Genomic DNA, 27,875 nt, shown 5'->3' with positions numbered 1-27,875 from the left:
AATGATAGAGAAGAATATTTCAATGAACAACCAAGTATGCAGGAAAATCTGACATCAAAAAAGAGGGGCAGAAAAAGCACCAGGGGATTAAAAGTCCCCAAAGTAACAGAAACAAGGATATAGGGGTGTTTTTTTTTGGGGGGGGGACACTTTGATCTTTTGAGACTGCTAGGAAACTGCATTCTTGAGATGTCCAAACCTTGGAAATGGTGCTTGTCCACCTCCTCAATCATGTCCTTTGAAAGTGGAAGACCTATTGAGGACTTGACAGGTCTACTGATGACCACTGAAGACTCTCTACCCACACAACTTGGCCCAGTCCAACCACTGTTTAATTGGGACCAGCTCAGTGCTGGCCACCACACAACTAGGCCCAGTTTGGAGATAGAAGAGACCATCACAGTAGCCATCACACAAGTTAGTCCAGTCTAGAAACAGCGGCCAGTGAACAACTTGGCCAGAGTTTTTCTGAGGAGAGGCTACCAGAAGGAGATGAAAGCTGAAGACAATGAGCAGATAAAAGGTAGGTTGGTTGGTAGGTGGAAAGAAGAGAAGGAAGCATGAAGCGAGCTGTCAGGGAAAGAGAAGATGAAATAGTGGGTCAGGGTATATAGGAGGAAATGAGATGCCCCTACATAGGATTCCCTGCCCTTGACTTGTGGTCCCCTGGAATAATTCCGTGTGGATTCTGGGGAGGAGCTTTGGCACGAATGCTGTGATATCACTTCCAACTGAGTAGGCAGAAGTGATTTCACAGCTTCAGTAACTATCTAGGACTTCCCTCAATCAGAAGGTTTCTAGAGTATCTTCCCTGTTTTTTCTCTCAGCTCTGTTCAGCAGAGTGGAAGCTGGTACATACTCTATAAGGTTAGGCTATCCCACAAATTCTTGAAGATCCCCCACTTGTATAGTTATGGTCAAAAAATTCTGAAGCAAAATAATATTCACTTAAAAGCTACTTGAAATATTTTCTAGAAGAGACAATGGACTCTGCCATTCAAACCCAACACATTACCCAACATAAACCCAGCATTAAATCCCAATTAGCAGCACCCTCTAACACCCACTCAGCACATGCTAACTGCAAGAGTTGCACTGAAGGTACTACTCTATCCAGAGGCATATTTGCCATGGGGTACCTCTTGTCCCTGGGCGCCCCCCCCCAATTTGGTCACGTGGGGGTCGCAAAATTTCAGGTTCATCTCTCTGTGTGTTGTATTTTTAGTGTTTTTTCAGTTTTTGTCCTGCAGGGGGTGCAGTTTTTAGGCTAACAGCATCAAAATTTCAGAGATTTTTCAGGAGACTCTCCTGATGATACCACCCAGGTTTGGTGAGGTTTGGTTCAGAAAGTCCAAAGGTATGGATTCCCAAAATGGGTGCCCTATCCCCCATCCAATGGGAGATAATAGATGGGGGCTACACCTTTGAGGGTCCATAACTTTGGACCCGTTGAACCAAACTTCACCAAATCTGGATGGTATCATCAGAAAAGTCTCCTAAAGATACCCTGAAAGTTTGGTGCTGCTAGCTTAAGAATTGCACCCTGACAGCAGGCACCCTTTAAATCTCCCAAAATTCTCCTTTTAAATCCACCCCCTCCAGCATGGACTTAAAGGGAGAATCTGAGGTCTGCAGTTTAAACATTGAAAGTGATGCTGTTTCAGGGTGGGGGAGAATCCATCCCAAAACAGCATCACTTTCAATGTTGTTTTAACTGGGGACACCAGTTCTGATTAACTGGGGACACCAGGTGGATTTAAAAGAAGAATCTGGGCTCCCTAATCATTGTTTGGTCTTGGTGGGGGAGGGTGGCGCCAAACTCAGGTTTTGTCCCCAGGCCCCAGTTTGGCTAGATACGCCTCTGACTCTATCAACACAATCCTTTCCAGGTCAACCATTTTAGATGCATGAAATTATTTCATAAAGTACAGAATATGTAAACAGATAAACGGACTTGGGTGCTGTGTGGTTTCCGGGCTGTATGGCCGTGTTCTAGCAGCATTCTCTCCTGACGTTTCGCCTGCATCTGTGGCTGGCATCTTCAGAGGAATAAACGGACTCTTCAGCAATACTTGGAAATTCCTCCATTCTGCCTTTACAGTGAATACGTTGGAGTGTGCTTTAGCATATAGTTTGGTTAAACAGATATTGTCATACTAATTTTTTTTTAAACTGTAGCCAACAGTTTTTTCAAAAACCCTTATAGTTTTGTTAATTTAATTGTTTTTTGATTATTCTGATTAAAATGGGAGAAATTGACCAAACTAAATGGAACAAATCTCACTTCTTTGTAGAACATGAATTAATCAGCAAATGTTACAAGCAAATTTGAACTGCCCTGTGCAAAAAAAATCTTTAGCTATGTATCTAAAAATAGTTTTTGCTACACAGCAGCATAGCACAAAAAACCTACTTTAATTTACCCCCCACTGCTACTTAAATAGCTGTGGCAAATTGTACAAAACATGATTTGTAGAAATATATTTTATCAACAGGTGCAATCGTTTCAGAATCTGACAGCTCAAAAGGCTTTTATTGACTAAAATTCTATTGCATTCTATTTGTTCTTTCTTCTTAAAATATGCTTTTTTCATTTACGGTACATGAAAAGATTACTAGCCATTAAAGGTAAGAAGCATTTTGTTTTTATGGAAATGACAAAAATGCATATACACATATAATTAATATTCACTTTATTCATTCCATTAAATGTACCCTCAGCACATGAATAATGTTAATTTCTAAGTCCAATACTGTAATAATTTTACGTCAGTACCTGAACTTAATTGAGCAACTGCTTCCTAGCTTTCTTAATTCCTTCAGAGACAATCTTTCACAAGCACTCAGTTACAAGGACATGCAGGTAATATACAATACACACAGCTGCACAGTCTCTCATTTAATAGCAAGAACCTGAGTTTGAGTAAGAACAAGATTCCTGTCATTGTGGGTGTTCTCTTCCATTTTCATAGTAATAAGAGAAAAAAATCTGGGTGCCTCTGCTGAGTTCGGGGAGGAGATAGGTCAGTACAGTGCACTCTATAATTGGAGAGGGCCATTGTGCTTGCTTACAGAGAATATCAATCTGAGCCCAGTGCTCCTTTCTTAAGGAACAGAGAGACAGTAGCCTACATGTTTGAGCCAGTGCAGTGTAGTGTTTAGAGGGCTGGACTAGGATCTTGACCCAGGTCTGAATACCCACTGAGCCATGGAAGTTTGCTGAGTAAACTGATGCCAGGCACAAATTCTCTGCCTGACCTGCCTCAGAGAAGATTTGGGGGGGGGCGGCGGCGGGGGAGGCAGGGGACAATAAAGTGGAGGACAGGAGAATGATAAAAAAAACCTGCTTTTTGTCCTCACTGTAGAGAAAAGTGGGGCATAAATGAAGTAAATGAATAAAATGCCTACTCTTCTGTGCAATAACTGACTGTCCAACTATTTGAATACTGATGAAGATATGGGAAGTCTGTCCTATGCTGAGGAAGAGGGCTTTGATTTGACAATACCTAATAAACAGTGTGGTGTTGTGGTTAAGAGCAGTCTCCCAGCCCCACCCACCTCACAGGGTGTTTGTTGTGAGGGGTGAAGGGCAAGGAGGTTGTAAGCCCCTCAGGAGAGAAAGGGGGGATAGAAATCCAAACTCCTCCTTCTCCTCCTCCTCCTCCTCTTCTTCTTCTTTTGGGGTGGTCAAATGGAATCCCTCTTTCCCTTTTCAATTCACATTATTATATGGTGCTGTCTTGGTTTTTAGTATAAGGTAACCCTTTCCATTCCACAACGGAACTGTCCAGAGTGCGAATCCCGCTGTCCATGAGGCTGGTTGACACGCACAGTCCTGGCTTGGGTAAGGCAGAACTGGGGCAAGCAGGCTATCCCAGTCAGGCAGCAGAGGTGCAGAATTGGTGGTGAGGCAGCTCAGGATCAGAGGCCAGCTCCCCTGGGTTCTTAAAGGGCCAATGTGCAAAAGAAGTTGGAGCCAGTAGTGTTGGCTCTTGCCCCACCCCATGAGATTTTCTTAGAAGAAAAAGGCAAACTCCAGCTCGCTTTTAGTAAAAGAGAACTGTGGCGAATATGGGTGAGGAAGTGGGTAAGTGGTGGTTGGATGTGAGGGAGGGCAGAGTGAGGTGTGTGAGGATGAGCTGGATGTGTATGAGAGTATGTGTGTTGTGTGGTAGTAGTGGGTGAGGCACAGAGAGTGAAAGTTACCTGCATGTGTGTGTGTGGGGGGGAACCCCACCTGACGTATCACACGGCAAAGTGTGTATGTGTTTCACTTCCACTCGTATTACCTAACAGTATTACCTATTTACTGTTTTCACTGCTCGTCTGTGGCCATCTGAGGGAACATTCTAAGGACATACCAAGCTTCACAAACGTTCTAAGAGTGACAGTTAAACAGAGCCAGCTTCATGGCCTGGTGTGCCAGGAAAAAGACATTTTACCTGGCTCAGGTATGGACTTTTGGTGATTTGAAGGTCCAATTACCTGACCGCAACAGGGAGGAACGTCATATGAAAATTGGGGGCCAATCTGTCTAGCTGTTTCGGCATTGGGGCATTACCAACAAACGAATGGTTACCTTTTTATATATATAGATTGCTTTGGCATGAGCTGCCACCACTACATAAATGTCTTCCTTCATCAGTTGGCATCCTAAACGGTTCACAGTTTTCTCCTGCACTGTTTTCTCATCACAATAACCCTGTGAGGTGGTTTAGACAGAGTATGTAATTGGCTCAAAGTCACCCATTGAGCTCCCACTGCAGGAAGGGCAACCCTACCAACGCATTAGCCTGCTTGACCACGCAATCATGTGCCACGCAGATCCAGGCTGAGCCTGGGCATGCCGTCGGGTTTAGACGGGCAATCCCTCGGGAGAGGGGGGTGGGGAAAGGTGGGCCTGCGTAGGTGTCCTAGGCTCACCCCTCCCCTGAGCGCAGCAGGGGAGGGGCTGGGAGATGCCTAAGAAGCTTCCAGATGCAACTCGGCGGCAATGCGGAGGGGAGGGGATTTAACCAGGGAGGGGTCTGGTTGCAGAACATTCAGACCGCCACTGCTGTTGACTCCAGCTTGGAAAGGACGGCGGGGGGGGGTGTGGCTCTTCTGCAAAGAAGAGGTGAGGCCGGTGTGCAGGGAGGGGTCGCTTTGCCAGTGGCTCCTTTGCATAGACCGTCTGGGAGAGCGGGACATCCTCCAGGTGGCTGTGGCATTAGAGGGGGGTGGGATGGAGGAGGAAGGGGAGAGCCGTACCAGCCTTTTCCCGCGGCTTGGCTGGGAACACTCCTCCCTGGTCTCCTGGGGTCCAGCAGCAGGGGGTTTCTCGGCATGAATGCGTACGCCGCAGCAAAGGCAGGCAAGCCATGCCCCCCAGAACGATGGGCCCTCATTGGCCCAGCGGAGGTCTGGGGAAATGGGCAGTTTACGGGGCTCAGGTGTGACCTGGGACCCCGGAAAAAGGCGCATTACCTGCTCGCCACGGGAAGAAACGTCGGGTGAAAATTTGGGGGAGATCCGTCCAGCCGTTTCTGAGTTAGACCGTCACCAACAAACGGCCACAATAATATAGCAATTAGAAATCCAAAATATACTCCAAATGGCCTCCCCCTTTCTTTTAATACTTTCTTGCCCATAGTTTGGCAAAACTGCTTTAGCATATCACCAAATAAAGTAAGCAAGCAAGTTCAACTCCTCAAAGGTGGCAGAAATGAAGTTTGGGTACAGAAATAACAAGATTAGTCGGAGGTAACGAACTGCAAAAGGAGGTAACACTTGCAACATAATATTTGTAGTAAGCAGTCTTGTTAGCAAAATTTCCAGAGATATTGAAGTCTGTCCAAAGGCATTTCCACTTTTAAGCAAATGTAACTATCCTTTTGATTTTTCTGCTCACCTTAAGGGTGAGGTGCAGCATTATCAGACTTTACACCTGGTAACCTGGGCTTTGCGTTCACAGCTTCTGCATCAGCTTTAGCAAGAAAACTGTTGGAATCAATATCACGTGGCAACCTCTCCTACAGGCATTTATAAACACTTCAATTGCTTAAACCTTTGGAAATAAACTAGTCAATGCAACCGTAAATCCTAGATTTTTGGGAGACGGAGAAGGAGACAAAGGTCCGTTCCACCCAGCCTAAATAAGATGTCCTGGGGACGCTAAAAAAGGAACCCTGTGAAGGGAACACAGCATTCTTCCCAAGACATCCTCAGGACATCTTATTTTAGCTCAAGGTGTCTTTTCTGGAGAACACTCCAAAGTGAAGTTTGTGCACACTCACCTTCTCCAAACATTTCATGGCCACCATGCGGGGTGGGGTTTTTTTTGGGGGGGGGGGAGTGGGGTATTCATAGAAACAAAGCTTCATTGATTCTTTTCTTTGACTCTGTTTCTTAGATTAAACTAAACAACAACTACAACAAAAGCCTACAGAAATGACAGAAACAAAGGCGAGGGGGAAAGGAGTGAAGTCAGGAATGAACAAAAATGGTGCTAAGGGGAAAACTGGTCAATGGGACAGAGGCATGAAAAACTGTAGCGAGAAAGATAAAACTGTAAATATAATTGGCTTGGAAGCACTGTAAAAGGGTTTAAAAAACTGAGAAAAAACAATGCAGCATTACATAAAGGAAACATTTCATTTCCTGCCTGAAAATGTGTGTGAAGGAAAGGCCAGTATATTAATATGATTTAAAAGTGTAAATCCGTGATAATCAGGATGTATACAACCTGGAAATGTATTTATTAAGTCAGGATGCCAGAATTGTAAATTTTTTAGTCTATGAGCAGAAGTGCTGTGGGGCAAAATGATTTTAAGTGCGTTTGTGGAATCTTGCTCAGTAATAGGCTGCTTCCATGAAGCTGGGAGAACACTCCTGCACAAAGAAAAATTTAAAAAAAATTGTAACAGATCCTATCTGACAAAAGGGGGGTTGTAAAATTATCCCATTAAACCATCTATTCCTGGGATTTTGTTTGTTTTAATATATTTAATAATTTTATCTATATTTTTATTATTTAACATTTCGTCATGCTCTTTTTACAAGGATTTTTGAAAATGTTTCTTGAAGTAGCATTCAGTTGCTGTACTGCTGATGGGTTCTGATGAAAATAATTATTTATAGAATTTTTCAAGGTACTAGGTAATGTTCACAGGGTCATAAATTTTATTTTCTTCATCATCGAGGAGATATTGGGCAGACCTATCTGCTATTTGTTTGGAGACTCTCCAAGAGGTTTCTCAAAGATGAATGATTATTTTGCCAATACTTCTGCCTAACAAATAGAAGTTTTTTTTAAAAAAAACCTGTTTCTAGTAAACTTAGCTTGTTCCTTTCTAGCATAAGTATTTTATAAATTCTTTTAGAGTCTCTAATGTTTAAAGTTTGGACTGTAATGCAGTACTTGTTTGTATGAGATTTTTTCTTATTTCTTGTTGATCTCTTTTCCTTTTAAAATAGCCTGTTCCTATTACAGATTCAAAGGCTTCCCAACCCACATCCTTGTTCACTGACTTATTACATTTAAAATAGACATATTTCTCCATTGCTGCTTGAAAATTCTGTGCGGAAATATCATCTTTCAGTAAAAAAAAAATTATTGCATCTCCACCTTACAAACTGGTTCTGTTCTGTGATGTTTTTAATTTTTATAATGATAATGATTATCTGATGGGACCTAATAAGGAAAGTAGTGGGGAAGCGCAAGTGGGAAATCAAAATCATGTCAATTTCACCACAGTAGTTATTGGATACCTATGACTTAAGAACAGTATACTCCTATCTGGGATGGTTGTCCTCTTCCACCAAGTATGCAGTTTTGGAAGGGACACACATGGACTGGTGAGGGGACACCTGCCTAGCCAGCCAGATCAGATAAATCTGCCCTGGTAGTGGACTGGTGAGGGGACACCTGCCTAGCCAGCCAGATCAGATAAATCTGCCCTGGTAATCAATGGGGTAACAGATGTCACAGTCAGATCGCCCTCCCAAATGGAGATAAGATAGGAATGCTGCCTTCCATCTGCTGAACATCATTTTAAGTTATTTTAAGTCATTCCTATCTGATTTTATGGATATTTTAAGTTGTTCACTTTGTTAGTTTCCATAAAATCAGATAGACTTAAGTTCCTATTAATTAGGTTTGGAAAGTTTTATTTTATTTCACTCTATTTGAGATATCTTATCTGAGCCTCCCTTTTATGCCCTTTTACACTGAGACTTTGTTTTCATAGTTTTGTAAGCTAGCTTGGAAGCTAGTTTTATCCAAAGTTCTCATTAAATTGGGTTTGGAAGGATTTGTTTTATTTTGATATCTTATCCGAACCTTCCTTTTATGCCTTTTATAAAGTGACTTTGTGGATTTTATTATGGAATACTTTGACCTTGTATATTCCAAATAAAAAATAACTAGACAAAAGAGAAGATAGCCAAGCAACACAATGCAACAAAGAAGTTTTAAACATATGATTAACAGCCAAACTGATTAAGCACCTGTGCTGCCTATACTGCTGTGGAACCAAACAATAGTGTCACTTCATTTGCATAACATAAGACCAATTAAAACAACCCCAGTTGCATGGCTAGACTCTCCTTCTTAGTTTTAACCCCAAATTGCACTGCACTGAGTAAACTATTTGTTTGAGCACTTCAAGGACAATATCTGAATACCCTTAACATTTCTGATTGTTAATTTCAAATGTGTGATTGTTCCAGAACTTAGTAACACTAGAATCAAAACATCTGAGCTGAAGAAATATAGCTTGCAAAACTTATTTTTGATGCAGAATCCAACATACACAGTTTGCTCAGATAATGTCTATTCAAAGGCATACAAAGAAATAAGGATTACATTATGTGAGGGTGTTTTTTTAAAAATGAAAACAGATGCCACAATTCCCTAGGAAAGTATCCAAATTTCAAAATTTGGAATACACTAAATTTCTAGGCACTGAAGAATTTGCCTCCACTAATAAAAATAACAACCCTATTATGTATCTTTTTGGATCAGCATCAAAAATAATTGTATAAACATTTAATTACATAAGTGCAAATATTACTGAAAAAATACAAAAGCTGGATGTTTGAATCTGTAAGCATTTATCTGCATAATTTAGGAACCCAACATCAGATAATGTAACATGAATTCCACATTTGGTATCAAGATTAAGCAGCAGTCAATTTTCAGAAAGTTCCTATCTTGGAAGATACACAGGTTCAAAAGTTGTTTGTTTTCAACTGTAAGAACTCCATCTCAGTGTATAAGTGATTCTCAGGTAAAGCATTATGGTACAATACTAAAATTTATTGTGCTTGTCCAAGCGTTTTGTTAGAAATGTGCCAAACTTGGAAAGGGCCTTATGTATCAATTTGCATCTGAAATTTACCTTGATAAATGGCTTTGAATCCCGGGGAGCCAATGCTGTCATCAGACTGCAAATGGAGCCACATCTGGTTGCTCATGCTCACAATAAGGTCAGGAACACTAGAGCCAGTCAGCCTGTAGATAGGAGAAGTGGACAGCAGAATAATTTATAAATGATATCTCATCGTGCCTAGGTTGCAGTCTTGCAACTTCTACACCCGAAGTTACACCATGTTGTTCTTGTTTTCCCTTCAATGAGAAACATTTAAATGAAATGCCAAACATTCCAAACTTGAACAAAACCCTCAAGGAAGATTTAAACCTGGAATAACAGCCACAGAAACTCACTTCCATCACTGACATTTACATCAGAGGCATGAGCTGAAGAGAATATTACTTTTGACAAGATCAGAAGTACATATGCAAATGAGATTAAATAGGATAGTCAGCAAGGATGTGGGTAGAGGGAGAAGCAACTGGATTCAGTTCATGCTGTCTTCTTGAGTAAGAAATGGCAGAAAAATAACTCCTCCTCTAACACAGCTTTTTAAATGCTATGAATAATCCCAACAATGGAATGAATGACAATTTACTATCTAGTAACATTTTTGTATCAAGAAGGAACTCAATTGATCAGGATGACCTCTTTTAAAGAGATTATAATTGCTGTTTCAATGTCTGAGAAAAAAATAGGTAATTTTATTGCAAAAATAGGTAATTTTATTTTATTATACATCCATTGCATGTATACCGTTTATATTGAAACGTTTTAAATATTGCCACAAAAAAAAGGCAGGTTATAAAGTATCACTCCCTTTGCTCTGCAAAAAAAAAGATAAAGATAATCCATGTACACCTTAAATGTCATTACACATGACACAGAAACACTTCACAGTTGAAGGGTTAGGGCTAGGGAAATCAGCAGCTGTTCTGTGGAATGAAAGGTGCAAACATCCCTACTATTTTTATACCGGGAAATTTGTTGATGGACAGGTTATAAATGTACAGAAATAAATATCTCTGTCCTGAAACTCATTGAATGGTAAAAAATACAATAGAAATGCTAAATAATAATTATAGTTGACACTTGCATGATCAGTTCAGGTGACATAAAAATGCTTTAGTGTGAACTAACCACTGACATGGAGGAACCAGTGGGTACAAATGGGCAGACAGTATCTGAGGGGGACCGGCTTTCAGAAGGCCGGCAAGTAGGCACCTCATCTCTGAGGCTGGTAGTGTAAACCAAAATCAAACATTGATTTATTCTAACCTTCCCTCTCCTTGTTTGCTTGCTGTTATCTGAGAAGAGAGCCTGAGCAAATGGCCTAAACACAGGATCAAGTATTTTTAGTTAATTCTGTTCTTCACAGAGGCCCCTTCCACACATGCAGAATAATACCCTTTCAATTCACTTTCAATGCACTTTAAAGCTGTGCAAAATTGCAAAATGCACTTGCAAACAATTGTGAAGTGGATTGAAAGGGCATTATTCTGCATGTGCAGAAGGAGCGAAAGGATACTTACACCAGTCACGAGCCAATTCTTATCAGAGTTCATTGAGGAAATTGGTTGAAAGTCATATCCAGATTTTAGGAATGTCTCTCCATGATTTAAAAGATCTTGGACAACCAGCAGCACTTTCTCAGCTGCTTGCAAAAATTGGATTTTAGAAGCTCAATGAAAAGAGCCCACAGTGCATATTTACCTTTATACCTAGGATTAATGCTACCACAATCTCTTTCAAAATACTTTGGCTCCTTCCGCACATGCAAAATAATGCGCTTTCAAACCACTTTCACAACAATTTTGCCATTCCCCACAGCTTCAAAGAGCACTGAAAGCAGTTTGAAAGTGCATTATTCTGCATGTGCAGAATGAGCCTTTGACTTCCTGATAGTCCCCCATTATATGTTGGCTAGGTTAAATGTAATTTCATCAGAAAGGCAATTGGGTCATTTAAATATTATATTCTGAGTGTATATGACAATGTGGTCCTTGTCAAATAGACACCGGTTTTATGCCTAATAAAGGTTTTGGAATAGAATGGAATGGAATGTTCAGGCACAGATACAAAGAAGCAGGGGTAATTGGATCAGCTTTGTCAATTTCATATTGAACTGGTGACTTAATATTAAGGCAAAAATACACAATATCTGCATTTAGGACTGAGTGAAATTTATAAGGAACAGCCACAGCAACGATTGTGCATTACTGCAGCAGTAATTTGGCCAAAACTGGGGGGAGGGGGAGAGAGGGGTTGGGAGGCTATGTGTTTCGGTTCATTCAGGAACAGTACCTGTTGAAGTAGGGTTTTTTGGATTTTATGTTGTATGGGTAATTTTTAATTGTAGAAAGGGAGACTGAGACTTTTTTTGAAGTGCCATTTCACTGTAACTGCATTGTGATGCTAGAGCACCTGCACAAAGGGGGCAAGACTGTTCTGTATCATGGATGACATTCCACCACCATTAAGAATAATATGCTTTCAGCAACAGCATGTAGAATATATACAACTGAAGAGACAAGGGGAAAAACTAAGAGGAAAATGGAGGTATGCAGAATCATTTAACAGAAAACATTTCCCAGACACAAAATTTGACTACTATGTATGCAGAAAAGGTTCTAATCTTAATGTGACACTGTTCATAACCAAACTGGCTCTATAAGCAGTATCATTCAATTTAAGAGATGTTTTCCATCAACTTGTCCCCAGGAGGAGATGGAAAACAATTGGTAGATCACAACAATTGAAGTGTTTGATTTGCATAATTAGGAAACTATTTGCATAACACTTAGAGAACTTGAACGTAGCAACCCTACCTTTGATCCAATCAGGCTGTCTGATTTTAAACACATTATGCACATTAATTAAACTGTTTATTTATTTTATTTTTGCCTTACTACATGTACATACCATATGCATATGGATAGTGCCTTGACTTGAATCTTAAAGGGAAACTGTACACCTCAGCAAAACTAGGTGAGTTTGGTTCCAGAGCAGGATCAGTGCTTAAATTATAGACATCTACCGTATATACTGGCGTATAAGACGACTGGGTGTATAAGACGACCCCCCCCCCCCCACTTTCCCAGTTAAAATATAGAGTTTGGGTTATACTCGCCATATAAGACTACGTACCCGGCGTATAAGACGACCCCAGACTTTACAGATGATTTCCCAGGGTTCAAAAGTAGTCTTATGCGCCAGTATATACGGTATATAAATCAAACATATATCTGCTTGGAAAAAAATGGGCTTCTACGACAAAAACAAAGAAGCATCTTACCTAATAAAATTAATTTTCAAATTATACCAAATGGTAACTGTCAACTTCTTATTGTCTAAATTTACATTTCCCAGTTTATTATATCCATATGAAATGCTTCTGCTTTCCTATATATTTTAAATCAAAATTATTACTCATCCATAACCTAGAAATTATTTAACCAGAATGTCTGACAAATTATTTTCAACATATCAGATAACAATAACAACCACCTTTATTTGGCATTTAAAAATAGGTTCTAGAGTATTGCCAGACATTTTTGAAATACAAATCAAGAGTACATTCAAAGCGCAGACAGGAAGACTATATAGCAGTGTACATTACTTAGAAAGTTCTGTCACTTGTAAAAGAAATTTTGCTACTTTTTCCAAGAGCATGACATCTGTGTTGTTTAACAGAAGCTCCACAACAGAGCAGTCAGAGTCACTTTCAGATTTGTCTAGGGCCAGCCTGGGAGAGAAATTCCTAATGCCCACATATCTCGGACAGTCAAGAATAATGTGAGCAAGAGTCTCCACTTGACATATCAGATATAAAACAGTAAAAAGGAAGCAAGAGAGGAAACACAAAAATTAATAGTAAGTCATGTACTTACACATACAGCACTGTTCTGGTATCTCCTACTTTCCCTGCATCTCCTATAGTAAGTGTGTCATACCCTCTTTCCAGCTCAAATTCTTCAAAGGCAAGCTTTATGACCTAATGTGATTAGAAAAGTATACACTTATTACTGGATGTGTTTTGCAGTATAGTATATATCTGGTCACTAAGAATTAAAATATTTAATTTGGCAAATGAAGGTGCTGACATCCCACCCACCATGGTAAAGAGAAGTAAAAGTACATACAGAGAAAAGCATTCACCATGAAACAAAAAAGTTTTGTTGAAGATTAATGCTTTCAAATTGTCCAAGAACTCAAACATATCATCTCAAACAAAATAATTACATGCAAAGAGTAAGAATATTTACCGGTACTATTACATCAGAAGCAAAATATAAAAGACACTTTGCATTCAGAAGATTATTTTTAATTTTGATAAATCAGAAAGAACAAAAGAAAACTATGCTGTTTCGGATCCAGGGATCAGCTACTGTGAAACGAGACTCCTTCATTTCCGATGGGGATGCCAGAACCTGGCACCCTGTAAGCTTTGGAGGTGAGGCAGGGGGCCAATGTGACATAAGTTCATCTTGCAGTGGCATTTTTGCCCCCCGTCCTCCCATTCTCCTGCTGACCTCAAAGCAAGGATGAGAGGGCTCGGCAATGGGAGAATGCCCACCAGAAGATTGAAAATGACACTTTGCTCTCATACAAAGATTGTCTGCATTATGATTTTGTTAATCTCCCCTACAGTGGCAACCCCCCCCCCCTCAACACATGCTATTTTGGAGAAGCAGCATTCTTCCTCTCATAAAGGACTGCAGTGGGAATCCCTGATACATGAGAATTCTTCTGCTCATAGCCCTTTGGATTCAAGCCATTATATTATGCTGTCTGTGCTCTGCAATTTGTTTTCCTTGTTCATCCCCATTTATCCTTATCTTCCCTCTCCTGCCTCTTTTATTACAAATGTCAGATTAAGAGCTTCTTCTGGTCAGGGACCTATATTCTTGTATTTTCAACTTTTTAGGGATCTGGAGTCAGTTTCAAATAAATTCTTTTTTGGTCAAAATTTTTGTGACTTTGTAAAACTCTATGTATCATTTCATTTGATTATAAAATAAAAAAAATAAAAATAGACACTGTCCTCTTACAATGCAGGTTACTAAAAGCCATGGATTATTCAAAATTCCCACTTGTGATATTCATATTTCTAGAACGTGACAAAAGCTCATCTACACAGAAAATAGTGTAAAATACCAGAATTAATATATTTGCAGTCAATAAGACATCGAATACATTGGTCTCAATCCATGAATAGAAGGATATCCATGCACAAAAGCCACTGTCTCCCCCTCCAGTGAAGTGTATGAAATGCTCTCCCCGCTCCAAAAAATGCTTACCCTGTCCATGGATGACTCCCAAAAAAGCATCAGGGGGGATGAGCAACCCCCTCCCCCCCACCACGTAGATCCACCTAACCGGATCCCAACAGTATACACTATGTGTTATATTGCTCCCTCACATCACGCTGACAGAAGCCAGAACAAATACTGATATACATTTGATTTTTCTTATACAGCATACTGACATCCATGCCAAAATAAGGATGGCTTGGGGTAAAGCAGGGATGTGTTTTGACTCTCCTGCTTTTAATTTTTTTAATGTAAATGTAAATGATACAGTATCGAGGCTATCTGACCCCAGAAATGTCTCTCTCTCACTGGGATCTGAAAAAAAAAATCTCAGTGCTGTAGTATGCTGACAGCATGGCTCTGATTTTCCTAACATAAGGTGGCCCTCAAAAGGTTGCTAAATGAACTAGGTGATTACTACAAAGAAAACCTGTTTGCTTACTGTCAGTGGCATAGTGCAAAGAGGGCGAGGGGGGCGCAACGCACTGTGCACGCGCCCCTGCGGGGCGTGGTGAGGGTTTTCCGGGGGCGTGGCGGAGGCATTATGGGGTGTTCCAGGGGCATTCCGTGGTGGGGTGAGGGGGGACAGAGACATGACGGGGCACAGGGTGCATGCGTGCCCCAGGCACAGTTCACCCTTCGCTCTGCCCGCTTAGTGTCACTGATGTACATCTACATCTTTTGTGCAGGTACACATCTGGGGACTGTGTTGCTCAGGCCTGCTGAAATGGCAGAATTCTTTTGCCCATAGTAACAGCAGGGGTGCACTCCTCTCTGTGTCATGCATAACAGTTCCTTCCTGCTCAAACCGTCATGTAACTAGAGAGGTGTGCCCTCTCGATCCCTCTAGTTCCTTCTTGCCACGGAATGCCCCAAGGAAGAGTTAAAGTTTATTCAAGAAATTGATGCTTCTCTTATCTTATATTGACATATTTATTTCATATACAGCTTCATTTTTTGCCTTGGTTGCTAGGAAATTATGATCCAAATATGCAACTAAAAGCTTCAACTAGAGCATAAAACCTTTATGAACTGAATGTCATTTACCCTATGTTACTGTGTTTTATTGTATAATTTTCTTGGATATTTTATACTGTGCATATGATTTTACTTTATATAATTGACTTTTTATATTTTTGTAATATTTTGTATTTTATCTACTTTGATATTTTTGTCCACATACAATTTTATGTCCATATACAATAAATTATTTCTTTCTTCAGACATATTTCTGATAGATATTATTGTTGTCAATTCTGAATTGAATAATAAGAACAAAAATATATTTTCCTCTGTTGCTAGGACAGATATGTTTGCTTGCTTTTATAGTTTATTAAATTGATCTTCATCATAATGTTTTGTAGTCCATTGTTGTTCCATGTTATTAAAACCATTTAGCATAGCCAATGCTTTGAATTAGATATAAATCTAATCATTTGAATTAGAATACTGTCATTTTTTTCTCCATCTTGTTTTTGTATTCGCTGGTAATATAGTATTTTTGTGATAACTACAGATTTTAAGCAAATACAAATGACTGAGTAATACTATTAAATCACTGCAGTGAAATTTGTGCATGCTAAATCTTTAATTTCTTAGAAAATATAGGGAATGTCACAATAAAGGCACAATCCACCCAACGTTGCCACAGCCAAGGACTCCAGTTGTATAAGTGCAACAGCATGACCATAAGCACAACTAATAACAGTCATGTCAACTGAACAAACCCCCACAGTTATCATATAATCCACTGATGCTAAACCCATGAAGCCAGTTTAGCATATCTCAGCACTTGATATATAATGAAATCCTCATTCCTTAGAATTGATTAATATTAGAGATGACCTTATTTAAAATGGAGAAGTTTGATCAGTTCTATGGATTCATTCATCCTACCCCATTCATTCACTGACCAACAAGAAGGAAACTGGGCAACAAATGAACAAACATACAAACAGATAAACAACAGTTGATTACAGCTAGCTTTCAACACTGAAAGTGCTTGTGTTGCAGCAGCCAAATGCAACCATACTATTATTGAGAACCTTTGAAAATACAGAAACCCTCCCTTCCTCCCACTGAATTCCAAAGAAATATATAAATCCAAACATTACGCTTTACCTATTGTCAGATCATGTAAACACTATGAATTAAGGTCATAGGTTTTTTTTAAATGGGGAAAGCACATCCAAGTGTTTTTTTAATTGTTTAAAGTGACACACACCATTACAAAAATAAAAGACCAATTTCTAGTTAGTTATTAACTCTTCTGTTGTTATTTGGGGTTCATAATAACAAATGTAATATGTTTTAGGAACTGAGTTAAAAGATGGCCAAAGCCATCCACTCACTTTTGTATGCCAAGCAAATATTTACAATTGGAAGGGAGTGGATTAACCCCTTCCCCCCATCATTTGAATGAAATTCAAACATTTCCGTCAATATCAAATTATATAACCAAATCATATTCAAATATGATCATATGCCCCAACGCAGTGATCAAATGTGTTTGAGGATTTTGTAGTCTGTATTTCTAAACCCTCTCTTCTTGAGACTTAATTATTGCATTAGTAGCCACTAACCTTAAAGGAAATTCTAAGTTGAATAATACATGTGCATACTTCTCATGTCCCTAAGGTAATGATTAATAGGCAAAATAATTTCTAATGCAAATGAATTTTAGAAGAGCAATATGGCAATTTGAAAAGTAGATAGAGAGATAAAATGCAGCTGTTGACTCTGAGTAATAGACATTTTAATACAAAGAAAACAATTTTTAACTAACCACTGAAAAAATGCTATAGGGCGTTATCACATTTAGATCATTCAAGCTAGTTATGAAAAGCATTTAAAGATTAATCAAAGAATTTCTTGAATCCTGAAAGGCAAGTGGAGACTTTAAAAGCTCAAGCTTGCTACACTGGTGCCTTAACAATGCTAGAAAAATGTTGAAGAGGGAAACTGGAATTTGTAGCCTGAGTTCCACTAAAGGCAAGAGGGGCATAAACCATCTTTTTAAAAAAAAACCCAGAACTTTTAGTTTAATTGATCTTTGTCATAAGAACAACAATTTTTAAAAACCCAAAAGAATGGCACAAAAATCTACTTCATGGCTAGGTTGAAAATAAATAAATGAAATAAACCACCTTTTGAGCATCAACAATCCTATTAGCAACCAAGCAAAATGAAGCGGATAGACTAACTGATACCTTGTGTACTACAGATCATCCCTCCAACTCTACAGCTGCTGAGCACATGTACACACAAAAGACAAGTAACAGAACCTTATGATCCTTTATTGTCCAGGTGACAAAACCAGCAACATAGACCAGGGCAGGAAAGATCGCAAATATGGCACTGCACACACACCCCTTTTCACTTTGCCAAGTGGTTCCTTCTTTATTTTTCTCTCCTAGACCCCTGACCCACCACCACCTCACTGTTATCCCCAAGAGGTTAATATGTATATAGATCTATTGTGACCTAGACTAGGATGGGGAGAAACGGAAACCCCTCCATTGATATAAGTCTGCATATAAACTCAACAACAAACAGGCAACACAGATGACTATTATCAAGAACAAAAACAACATCACTGTAGAGCAGTGGTTCTCAACCTGGGGGTCAGGACCCCTTTGGGGGTCGAACAACCCTTTCACAGGGGTCGCCTAAGACTCTCTGCATCAGTGTTCTCCATCTGTAAAATGGATAAATGTTAGGGTTGGGGGTCACCACAACATGAGGAGCTGTATTAAAGGGTCACGGCATTAAGAAGGTTGAGAACCACTGGTGTAGAGGCTAGCCCAGGGGTTTGCAACCTGCGGCTCTCCAGATGTTCATGGACTACAAATCCCATCAGCCCCTGCCAGCATAGCTAATTGGGGCTGGTGGGATTTGTAGCCCATGAACATCTGGAGAGCCGCTGGTTGCCAACCCCTGGGCTAGACCAAAAACAGATTCCCGGTAATTAGAGTTGTTTCATGCCCTAAAAGGTCTTCCTTAGTATGCAAATTTCTTCTGTTCTGAGAAAGCTTCAATACTTCTAAGAGGGGTAGGTCAAATCACTGTGGCAATTTCTTAGTTTCATTCTCCAATCTAAGGCCACTTAGAGACCTCACTTGCCACAACACAATACAAGAATTCCAGCAAAAACATCATACATTCTTACTTCAAAGTAATAACCCTTTCATTGGTGACCAAAAAACTCCTACATGGAAATAGCTCTCCAGGAACATCCTCCAGGATACCCTGAAGGTCTTCTGTGAGGTCAGAAAGAATTGTCCCTTGCATTGTTTAAATTGCCAAATGGAATGTGTGTAAGTAGTCTGAATCAAGAAATGGGTCTAAGTCTTCTTAAAGGAGAAGTGCTAATTCAAATTACAAGAAATAAGTATATTCTATACAGACATCTAGTCCTGATGGAGATAATGATCTGAATTATTATTATTATTATTATTATTATTATTATTATTATTATTATTATTATTATTATTATTATTATTATTATTAAAAATTATTACGTTTGTATACCGCCCTCCCCCGAGGGGCTCAGGGTGGCAAACACAGAGTATATAAACAGAGCACAAAATAAAATCAATAAACAACCAGGAATAATTAAATTATAACTCTATACATATTAAAACCAAACCCCATTAAAACACAGCGTTCTAATTACAAAACACAATAGATGGCATCCCACAACCTAAACCCCTTAAGGGGGGGGGAAGGCAGGGTCCACTGATGTTATAAGGGGGGGCTAGCAGCGGCCGGCCTCCCCAAAAGCCCAGTGGAACAGCTCGGTCTTACAGCTCGGTCTTATTTAAAAATAATCCTGACTTCTTGCTGTGATAGAATATGCTGTTTGTCTAGGTAGCCATATCTACTAGATTTAAAAGTCCATAGCACCAGGAACCTGCAGAATGGCCACAGTTTACAAAATGTCCCGCAATGGGCACATCCGTGATCCGATTCTTAAATCAACATCTCTGTTCACAAACTCTCAACTTAATAGACCTAGAACTTTTCTCTATGTAGATTTTTTTGCAGGGGCAACAAATTAAATACACTGATTTTTTGGGGTGTTGCAATGGCTAAACTGCTCCAACCAGTAAGAAAAACTAAGGAGGGGAATATGAATTCATTGGTTACTGTGACTAATTTGCATACTATGCACTCTGGCCTTTTGTAATGTCTCCTTGGCAAGTGAATAGGCAACAGGATAAATATATAGTTTGTTACAGGTGTTTGTAGCTGTTGAGGGAGATCACTTGATTTCACTACTTAGATAAACATGCACTTAGTTGAAACTAAACTGCTAAAGTCTGTGGAGGCAAGAATATATACATAGGTTCCCTTTGCTACTGTATGATCTTGATAGGTATGACTTTATTGGTTAAAAACTGCCTGTTGAGCTTGAATTAGCTAAGCTTTAAAAAGAGAGATGATAATCCCATAGCAGAACAGCTGGATGCACAGTGGTCACTGTAACTGTTGGTCTTGCTGCAATTTTTGTTCTTGGTCACACTGCAGCAATGAGTGGGATCTATCCTTGCCTTCATTCCTGTTACATGATTACCTGGAAAGAGTTAAGAGACACAGGAAACATAATGAGTAATGTTCAGTAGTTTTAACTGATACTGTGTACGCTCTGCACGCGGTGTGAACTATGGATATGAAAGACTGGCACCACCTGCATGCTCTTCAAGTACCCATACAACTCCCCACACCCATAGCATTACCCACACTTTGAGATTTACCTGATGGGGCAATAGTGTAATCACTGGGCCATCCAACCCCTGTAGAAGGTTGCACAGGAACAAAGCACTTTCTGTTAAGCTGCTCCATGGGTCCAGGATCTGATCCTACAAAGGACAATAAATCATACAGATTTGACATACAGTAGCTATGGCTGTATTCTCTGTGTTCCTAATTTAAAAGTAGAGCTACACTGGTATAGAATTGTGTTGATTTTATGCTGGCATACTCACCTTTCTGTACTATGTTCCCTCTGCTGGAAGACTGCTAGCAATTGTTCAAGAAGAAAGATACAACAGCTACACATTGCTGGGAATATGATGGGGAGACTCAGGAGATATTAGTATCAGCCACATGCATCTCTCCTTACTTACCTGTGTGGAATACATTGTGTTTGTAACTCTAGCTGGAGAAGTGGAAGCTGTTGTTGGATGTCTGTGTCCTGAGGTGAAGTACCTGTAAGGATTCTGAACAAATGGTGATCGATTTGCTCTTCGTAGGTTTGTGATCAGCTTTAGGTGACTGTGAAAACTGTTTCTCTAGAGTTCTCATCACAAAAATCTCTAATTATGGCCCATTTTGAACGGACCAAGAAACACTGATGTAGGACGCTATATACCCCAGTTTTTTTGGGGGGGGGGACTTTGCATAGGTCCCACCCCCAAAACAAGTCTGCCCTATTTTATTTCCCCCAATCCATTTTTTTTTTCAAAATCGCTAAACAATCCCGGGTTGAAAAAATCCCAAGTTGGAGCCACTTCCAATTGAATGGCCAGGCAGAAGGCACTTTCTCCCGACCACCCCATCCTCCACGGTCAGGGAGAAGCCGCCCGCCATTGTCCAGTAATTGCAGGCAAGTTCCTTTTCTTTTTTAAGAAATAACATTGCAGCTTGCAGCTGTCATATCATAGGACATCAGTATGGTTTTGGGGTTTCATTTCAGCATGCCTTCATAGCTATGCATGTGTTGCAGAATAATAAAAAAAGAAGTGTCTCTGTATGAAGACACGACAACAACCCCAATTGTTTCTGTAGCCTCCAATCACTGCCTGCACAGAACGCATGTGAACAGGAAAACAGGTTCCTTTATCACAACTGCAACATGTTATCCATTTGCTGTGCAGAAGGGGTCAAAGTTTTGTAAATTAGGCAACAGAAATATAATCCTATGTGATATGCATATCATCTGAGATACGGGTAACCTGTGGTATTACTATTAAGCAATCTGTGATGAGGAGTAGCAGCAGTGGGAAGAAGACTTGGCCAGGAAGAGCAGAGTGACCTGCTGGTGTTCATTTTGGAGGGCTTTTCTCAAAGCCACAGCTTTTAAAACAGTGTATTTTAACAGGGGTTATCTCTTTTTCTCCTTGTAAGGCTCCTGTGAGCTAAGGCTGCTGAATCTGGAAGGTGGGGCTTAACAGGGGTTAACAGAGTTCACCTCTTGTTCCTCTTTGTCCTAAGAGGTGGTGCTTTTGTCCTGAGAGGTGGGGCTTTACTTCAGTCTCTGGAACCAGCGGCAGTCAATTTTAATTTATTTATTTTGTTTTTTAAATTAATAAGGACATATTTGACAGATAGTACGTGCAGATAGCTCCAGGGGGGCACTGATTAAAATTAAAATTAATTAAAAGCTTAATATTTAAATATCTAAACAAATCAGATATGAAGGCAGAAAGCCAGCAGGGGGATGGGGGCTTTCCAGTGTTTTGCACTGAGTGTCACATGTATGACTATCTGCCACTAGGACAGAAGTCGTGGGTGTGCCCTCGCTGTAATGAGCTCCTGGCACTCAAGGAACGTGTGCGTTCTCTTGAAGCCAAGGTGGCAGACCTGGAGAAGCTGAAAGAGGCAGAGAGGGTGACAGACGAGGCTTTCAGGGACTTAACAGCCGGGTCCCACTCCCAAGGTGACATCTCTTCAGATGTCATGGAGAATGAAGGTCTTGGGGACGGAGGGTACCAGTCTGAGGTGGGGGAAGATGCTCCCTTAGATGGGATCCCTTCCTTAACTGGTGATCAGCTATCCTCTCGCACTGAGGATACCCCTCGGGGAGGTGGGGGGCTCCTTGTAGTGGGTGATTCGATCATTAGAAATGTAGAGAGTTGGGTTTGTGAGAGGCGGATGACCGTGATGGTGACTTGCTTGCCTGGTGCGAAGTTTGCGGAGGTGACGCTTCGTCTAGATAGGCTGTTGGACAGTGCTGGGGTGGAGTCAGCAGTTGTGGTCCATATTGGCACCAACGACATTGGGAAATGTAGCCGGGAGGTTCTGGAAGCTAAATTTAGGCTGCTAGGAAACAGGTTGAAGTACAGGACCTCCAAGGTGGCATTCTCAGAAATGCTACCCCGCTCCATCGCCGCGAGGGCGAAGCCAGGGCAAGTGGAAATACAGGTCTCAATCGTGGATGAGAAGGTGGTGTAAGGCAGAGGGTTTCAGATTTGTCAGGAACTGGGGAACCTTTTGGGACAAGGCAGGCCTGTACAAACGGGACGGGCTTCATCTTAACCAAAGAGGAACCAGGCTGCTGGCGCTCAACATTAAAAAGGTGGCAGAACAACTGATCACTGGGGGAAAACCGACAGGAGCTGAGGTGACTTCGGTTCGGAATACAGTATCTATGGGGATGCAGACAGAGAGGGAGGTTTTTCTAAATCAACCACATACAAGCGAGGAACATAGCAATGTGCATGTGTCAAGGGATAGTGTCTGCAAAAGACTTGAGGGTAAAGCACATAAATCCCAGGTTAAGGACAGAGACAGGGTATACAGGTGTGTCTATGCTAATAGTAGAAGCATTCGACCTAAAATGGGGGGGCTAGAGTACAGAGTTTTGAAGGAGGACTTTGATATAGTGGGCATTACAGAGACATGGTGGAATGAGGAGAACCAGTGGGATGCTGTTATACCAGGCTACAGGCTCTATAGGAAGGATAGGACAGGGCGCATTGGGGCTGGAGTTGCCCTTTACATCAAAGAGAGCATAGTATCACATAAAATAGACAATGCAAGGGGAGCTGGTTCCCCTACAGAATCACTGTGGATATCAATACCAGGTGTGAAGGACAGTTTAATATTAGGAATATATTATCGTCCCCCTGACCAAAGTGCACAAGAGGATTCTGAGATGGAAAAAGAAATTAGAGAGGCCAACAAAAACAAAAATGTAGTGGTAATGGGTGATTTTAACTATCCCCATATAAACTGGAAAAATGCATGTTCAGGTCATAGTAAGGAAGAGAGCATTCCTGGATATGCTAAATGACTGTGGCTTAGAGCAGATGGTTGTGGAACCAACCAGGGGAGAGGTGATCCTAGATCTAATTCTATGTGGGACCCAGGACCTGGTGCAGGAAGTCAGTGTTGTTGAGCCGATAGGGAACAGCGACCACAATGCTGTCAGATTCAGTATCTCAGCATGTAACAAGTGGCAACTACTTAATGTAGTTACATTCGCCTTCAGAAAGGGAAATTTCTCAAAGATGAGGGGATAGTACGAGGAAGCTGAAAGGGAAAATCAAGAGAGTCAAAACTGTCCAGGATGCTTGGAGGTTATTTAAAACACAGTAATAAAAGCTCAGCTGGAATGTGTTCCACAGGTTAGAAAAGGCAGCACCCAGTCCAAAAGAAAGCCACCATGGTTAACAAGAGAGGTTGAGGAAATTATCAGAAAAAAGAAAATGTCTTTAGAAAATGGAAGTCCAGTTTGACTGATGAAGAATATGAGAGGGAACACAAATAGTGGCAAAAGAGAAGCAAGTTAGCTGTAAGGGAAGCAAAAAAGGATTATGAGGAATGCATGGCTGCGAACATCAAGATCAGCAACAAACAATTCTTCAAGTACATCAAAAGCAGGAAGCCAGCAAGGGAAGCTGATGGTCCGTTAGATGACAAAGGAACAAAGGGTGTGCTAAAAGATTGCAGAGATTGCAGAGAAGCTGAATGAATTCTTTGCATCTGTCTTCACCCAAGAGGAGGTGAGGAACATTCCTGCACCTGAACCAAGCTTCTTAGGAGGCGAATCCGAGGAACTAGCGAAGATAGTGGTAGACAAGGAAGAAGTTCTGGCAGCCATTGATAAACTAAATGTTACCAAATCCCCTGGCCCAGATTGCATTCACCCAAGAGTTCTTAAAGAGCTCAAGCATGAAATTGCTGATCTTCTCACTTTAATATGCAACTTATTCCTGAAATCAGGCTCCATCCCTGAAGACTGGAAGATGGCCAATGTCACACCAATCTTTAAGAAAGGATCTAGGGGGGACCCGGGAAATTACAGGCCAGTCAGTTTGACATCTGTTCCTGATAAATTAGTAGAATCTATCATTAAAGATAAAATTATAACACATGTAGAAAAGAAAGACCTGCTGAGAAAGAGTCAGCATGGCTTTTGCAGAGGCAAATCCTGTCTTACAAACTTACTAGAGTTCTTTGAGGGTGTAAACAGGCATGTGGACAGGGGTGAACCAGTGGACATTGTCTACTTGGATTTCCAAAAGGCTTTTGACAAAGTTCCTCACCAGAGACTGTTGAGAAAACTCAGCAATGAAGGAATAAGAGGGGAAGTCCTCCTATGGATTAAAAACTGGTTGAGAAACAGGAAACAAAGAGTGGGTTTAAATGGGAAGTTCTCACAATGGAGAGATGTCGGGAGTGGTGTCCCCCAAGGATCCGTTTTGGGACCAGTGCTCTTTAACCTATTCATAAAATGACCTGGAAGTAGGGGTGGGTAGCGTGGTGGCCAAGTTTGCAGATGATACCAAATTATGTAGGGTGGTGAGAACCACAAAGGATTGCGAAGAGCTCCAAGCGGACCTTGATAAATTAGGTGAGTGGGCTCAGAAATGGCAATGCAGTTCAATGTAGCAAAATGTAAAGTGATGCACATAGGGGCAAAAAATCCAAACTTCACATACACACTACAGGGGTCAGTGCTATCAGTCACAGACCAGGAAAGGGATTTAGGCATCTTAGTTGATAGTTCCATGGGAATGTCAACTCAATGCATGGCAGCTGTAAAAAAGGCAAACTCTATGCTGGGGATCATTAGAAAAGGAATTGATAATAAAACTGCAAAGATTGTCATGCCCCTTATATAAAAGCAATGGTGCGACTCGCCTTGGAGTACTGTGTCCAGTTCTGGTCGCCGCATCTCAAAAAGGATATTGAGGAGATAGAAAAAGTGCAGAGAAGGGCAACAAGGATGATTGAGGGACTGGAGCACCTTCCCTATGAGGAGAGGCTGCAGCGTTTGGGACTCTTTAGTTTGGAGAGGAGGAGGCTGAGGGGGGATATGATTGAAGTCTACAAAATTATGCATGGGGTAGAAAATGTTGACAGAGAGAAATTTTTCTCTCTTTCTCACAATACTAGAACCAGGGGGCATTCATTGAAAATGCTGGGGGGAAGAGTTAGGACTAATAAAAGGAAAACACTTCTTCACGCAACGTGTGATTGGTGTTTGGAATATGCTGCCACAGGAGGTGGTGATGGCCACTAACCTGGATAGCTTTAAAAGGGGCTTGGACAGATTTATGGAGGAGAAGTCGATTTATGGCTACCAATCTTGATCCTCCTTGATCTGAGATTGCAAATGCCTTAACAGACCAGGTGATCGGGAGCAACAGCCGCAGAAGGCCATTGCGTTCACATCCTACATGTGAGCTCCCAAAGGCACCTGGTGGGCCACTGTGAGTAGCAGAAAGCTGGACTAGATGGACTTTGGTCTGATCCAGCTGGCTTGTTCTTATGTTCTTATGGGTTTCAGAAGTAGCTGGAATCCTATGCTTCTATAAGAATCTGTAAAGACATGGTATTTTCCTTCTCAATGAACTCAACAGGAATATTTTAACTTATTGGTGTTATACTGTACTTCCATTTGGCCTGATGTCCTGGATTGGTTCCATACTAAAGACTCCATACAAAACTTTTTGTGTTCTGTTTAGGCTACAAATGATTATTATTGGACAAATAATTACTTTGACAAAGATATGAAGAGGAAAAAGAGAAACACATCACTAGATAATTAGGTTGTGACCTGAAATACTTAATATGGTTATTATGTTTTATGACTGAGATAGTATTTATTACTTATTTATTTATGTTATTCATTATTTAAATTTGATAGCCCACCCACCCCCGAAGGGCTCTGGGCAGAGTACAATTCACTTTAAAACAATATTAATAAAACAATTCACAATACAAATATTACCGGTAATTAAAACCTATAATCCAAAACATATATAAATACAAAGAATCAGATGGCAAAGATGGTGACTCGCTACATGTTGGGAGGGTAGGTCGGATGGTAACTCAGTAGAAGCATACACATGAACTGAACATAGGGGAAGCCATCTGTCCACTGCTATTAGATGAATTAATATGTTGAAAATTGAAAAAGGCAAATTCTTATTTATTGCAGTGACTCAGAAAGTTGGATCCAAAGAAATGAAAAAAAAACATACTACAAATAGTACAATATAATAAGATACATCAAAGTCATAAGTTATAAACAAAGAAATAAACATTGTAAAATATCTGCCACTGAAGTTCCACATTTGCAGAAAATGTACAGGCTCTGATGCCATAGCAAAAATAACCTCCTTATAAAACACCACTAAATTCAGACTTTTTTTCTATTTAGTTTTAAAGCATTGTTGCTTTGTACCCCTAGTAAAACATTTTTAACTGGATAGCTTACCCCACCACACTTTTACTGATACAAGTCTTGACCACCACAAAAATCAAGAATGGGCCAGGTTTGTTGGTAATTCAGAGTGTTACCACTACAAGAACTCTAAATGAGGGGATCCAATTCCTAAAGCTACAAGTGCTGCTTGTGTTATTTGGGGTGGGTTTTTTTAAAAAAACCTCCATCTATATCCATATCTACTCATTCATAGGAATAGATATAGCTATAGTGAAAAATGCACCAGGTTTACACCAGGTTGCAAACTTTTTCAGGTTTGTAGAAAGATCTGTTTTGTCTGTTCATGGCTCCAATATCCAGATTTAAGTATCCACAGGTTTCACCATACTAAAAATTAGATACATATATATATCAAGATGTGCAATAGAATTCACTCTGATATTACACAGTACTATGTATCCTATTTTGGTTTTAATAAACAAGATGAAAATAAAAGTTTGAAGAACCATTTTGTCACAGGGTTTCTTAATTTGCACGACTACAATAAGCATCAACAGCAAGCCTTTATTGGCACAGACAACAATACAGCAATAGCAAAGGACTGATTTAAAAAAACCCCATAAATATACAATACTGGAAATAAATGTTAAGTGAAAGGAAATCTACTGGCATTTAATAATTTACAGGAGAAAGTCTGCCACTACCATACAGAGAGAAGGATTGTAGTGTAATCTAAATAAATCAGGGAAATCAGCTAAGTGTAAAGGAGTAAGATTCACATACTTGGGTCTGATTTCCTTTTTGTGTAAT

At 40.3% G+C, this 27,875-nt stretch overlaps 1 protein-coding gene across 1 annotated transcript in view; it reads right to left on the bottom strand.

Moving 5' to 3' along the window:
• CSMD1 (CUB and Sushi multiple domains 1) overlaps window positions 1–27,875 on the bottom strand; it is a 1,361,167-nt gene that overhangs the window by 349,629 nt on the left and 983,663 nt on the right. The window contains exons 11-12 of the mRNA XM_048497567.1: window positions 13,244–13,347; window positions 9,381–9,493 (exon numbers count right to left, since the gene is read on the bottom strand). Coding sequence (XP_048353524.1) covers window positions 9,381–9,493; window positions 13,244–13,347 — 217 coding nt within the window. The remainder of the gene's footprint in view (window positions 1–9,380; window positions 9,494–13,243; window positions 13,348–27,875) is intronic.

This window comes from Sphaerodactylus townsendi, linkage group LG01, assembly GCF_021028975.2.
Source record: "Sphaerodactylus townsendi isolate TG3544 linkage group LG01, MPM_Stown_v2.3, whole genome shotgun sequence".
Taxonomy (NCBI): domain Eukaryota; kingdom Metazoa; phylum Chordata; class Lepidosauria; order Squamata; family Sphaerodactylidae; genus Sphaerodactylus; species Sphaerodactylus townsendi.
Note: the sequence above shows the minus strand (reverse complement) of the source record. Positions and strands in the feature narration are given on the sequence as shown.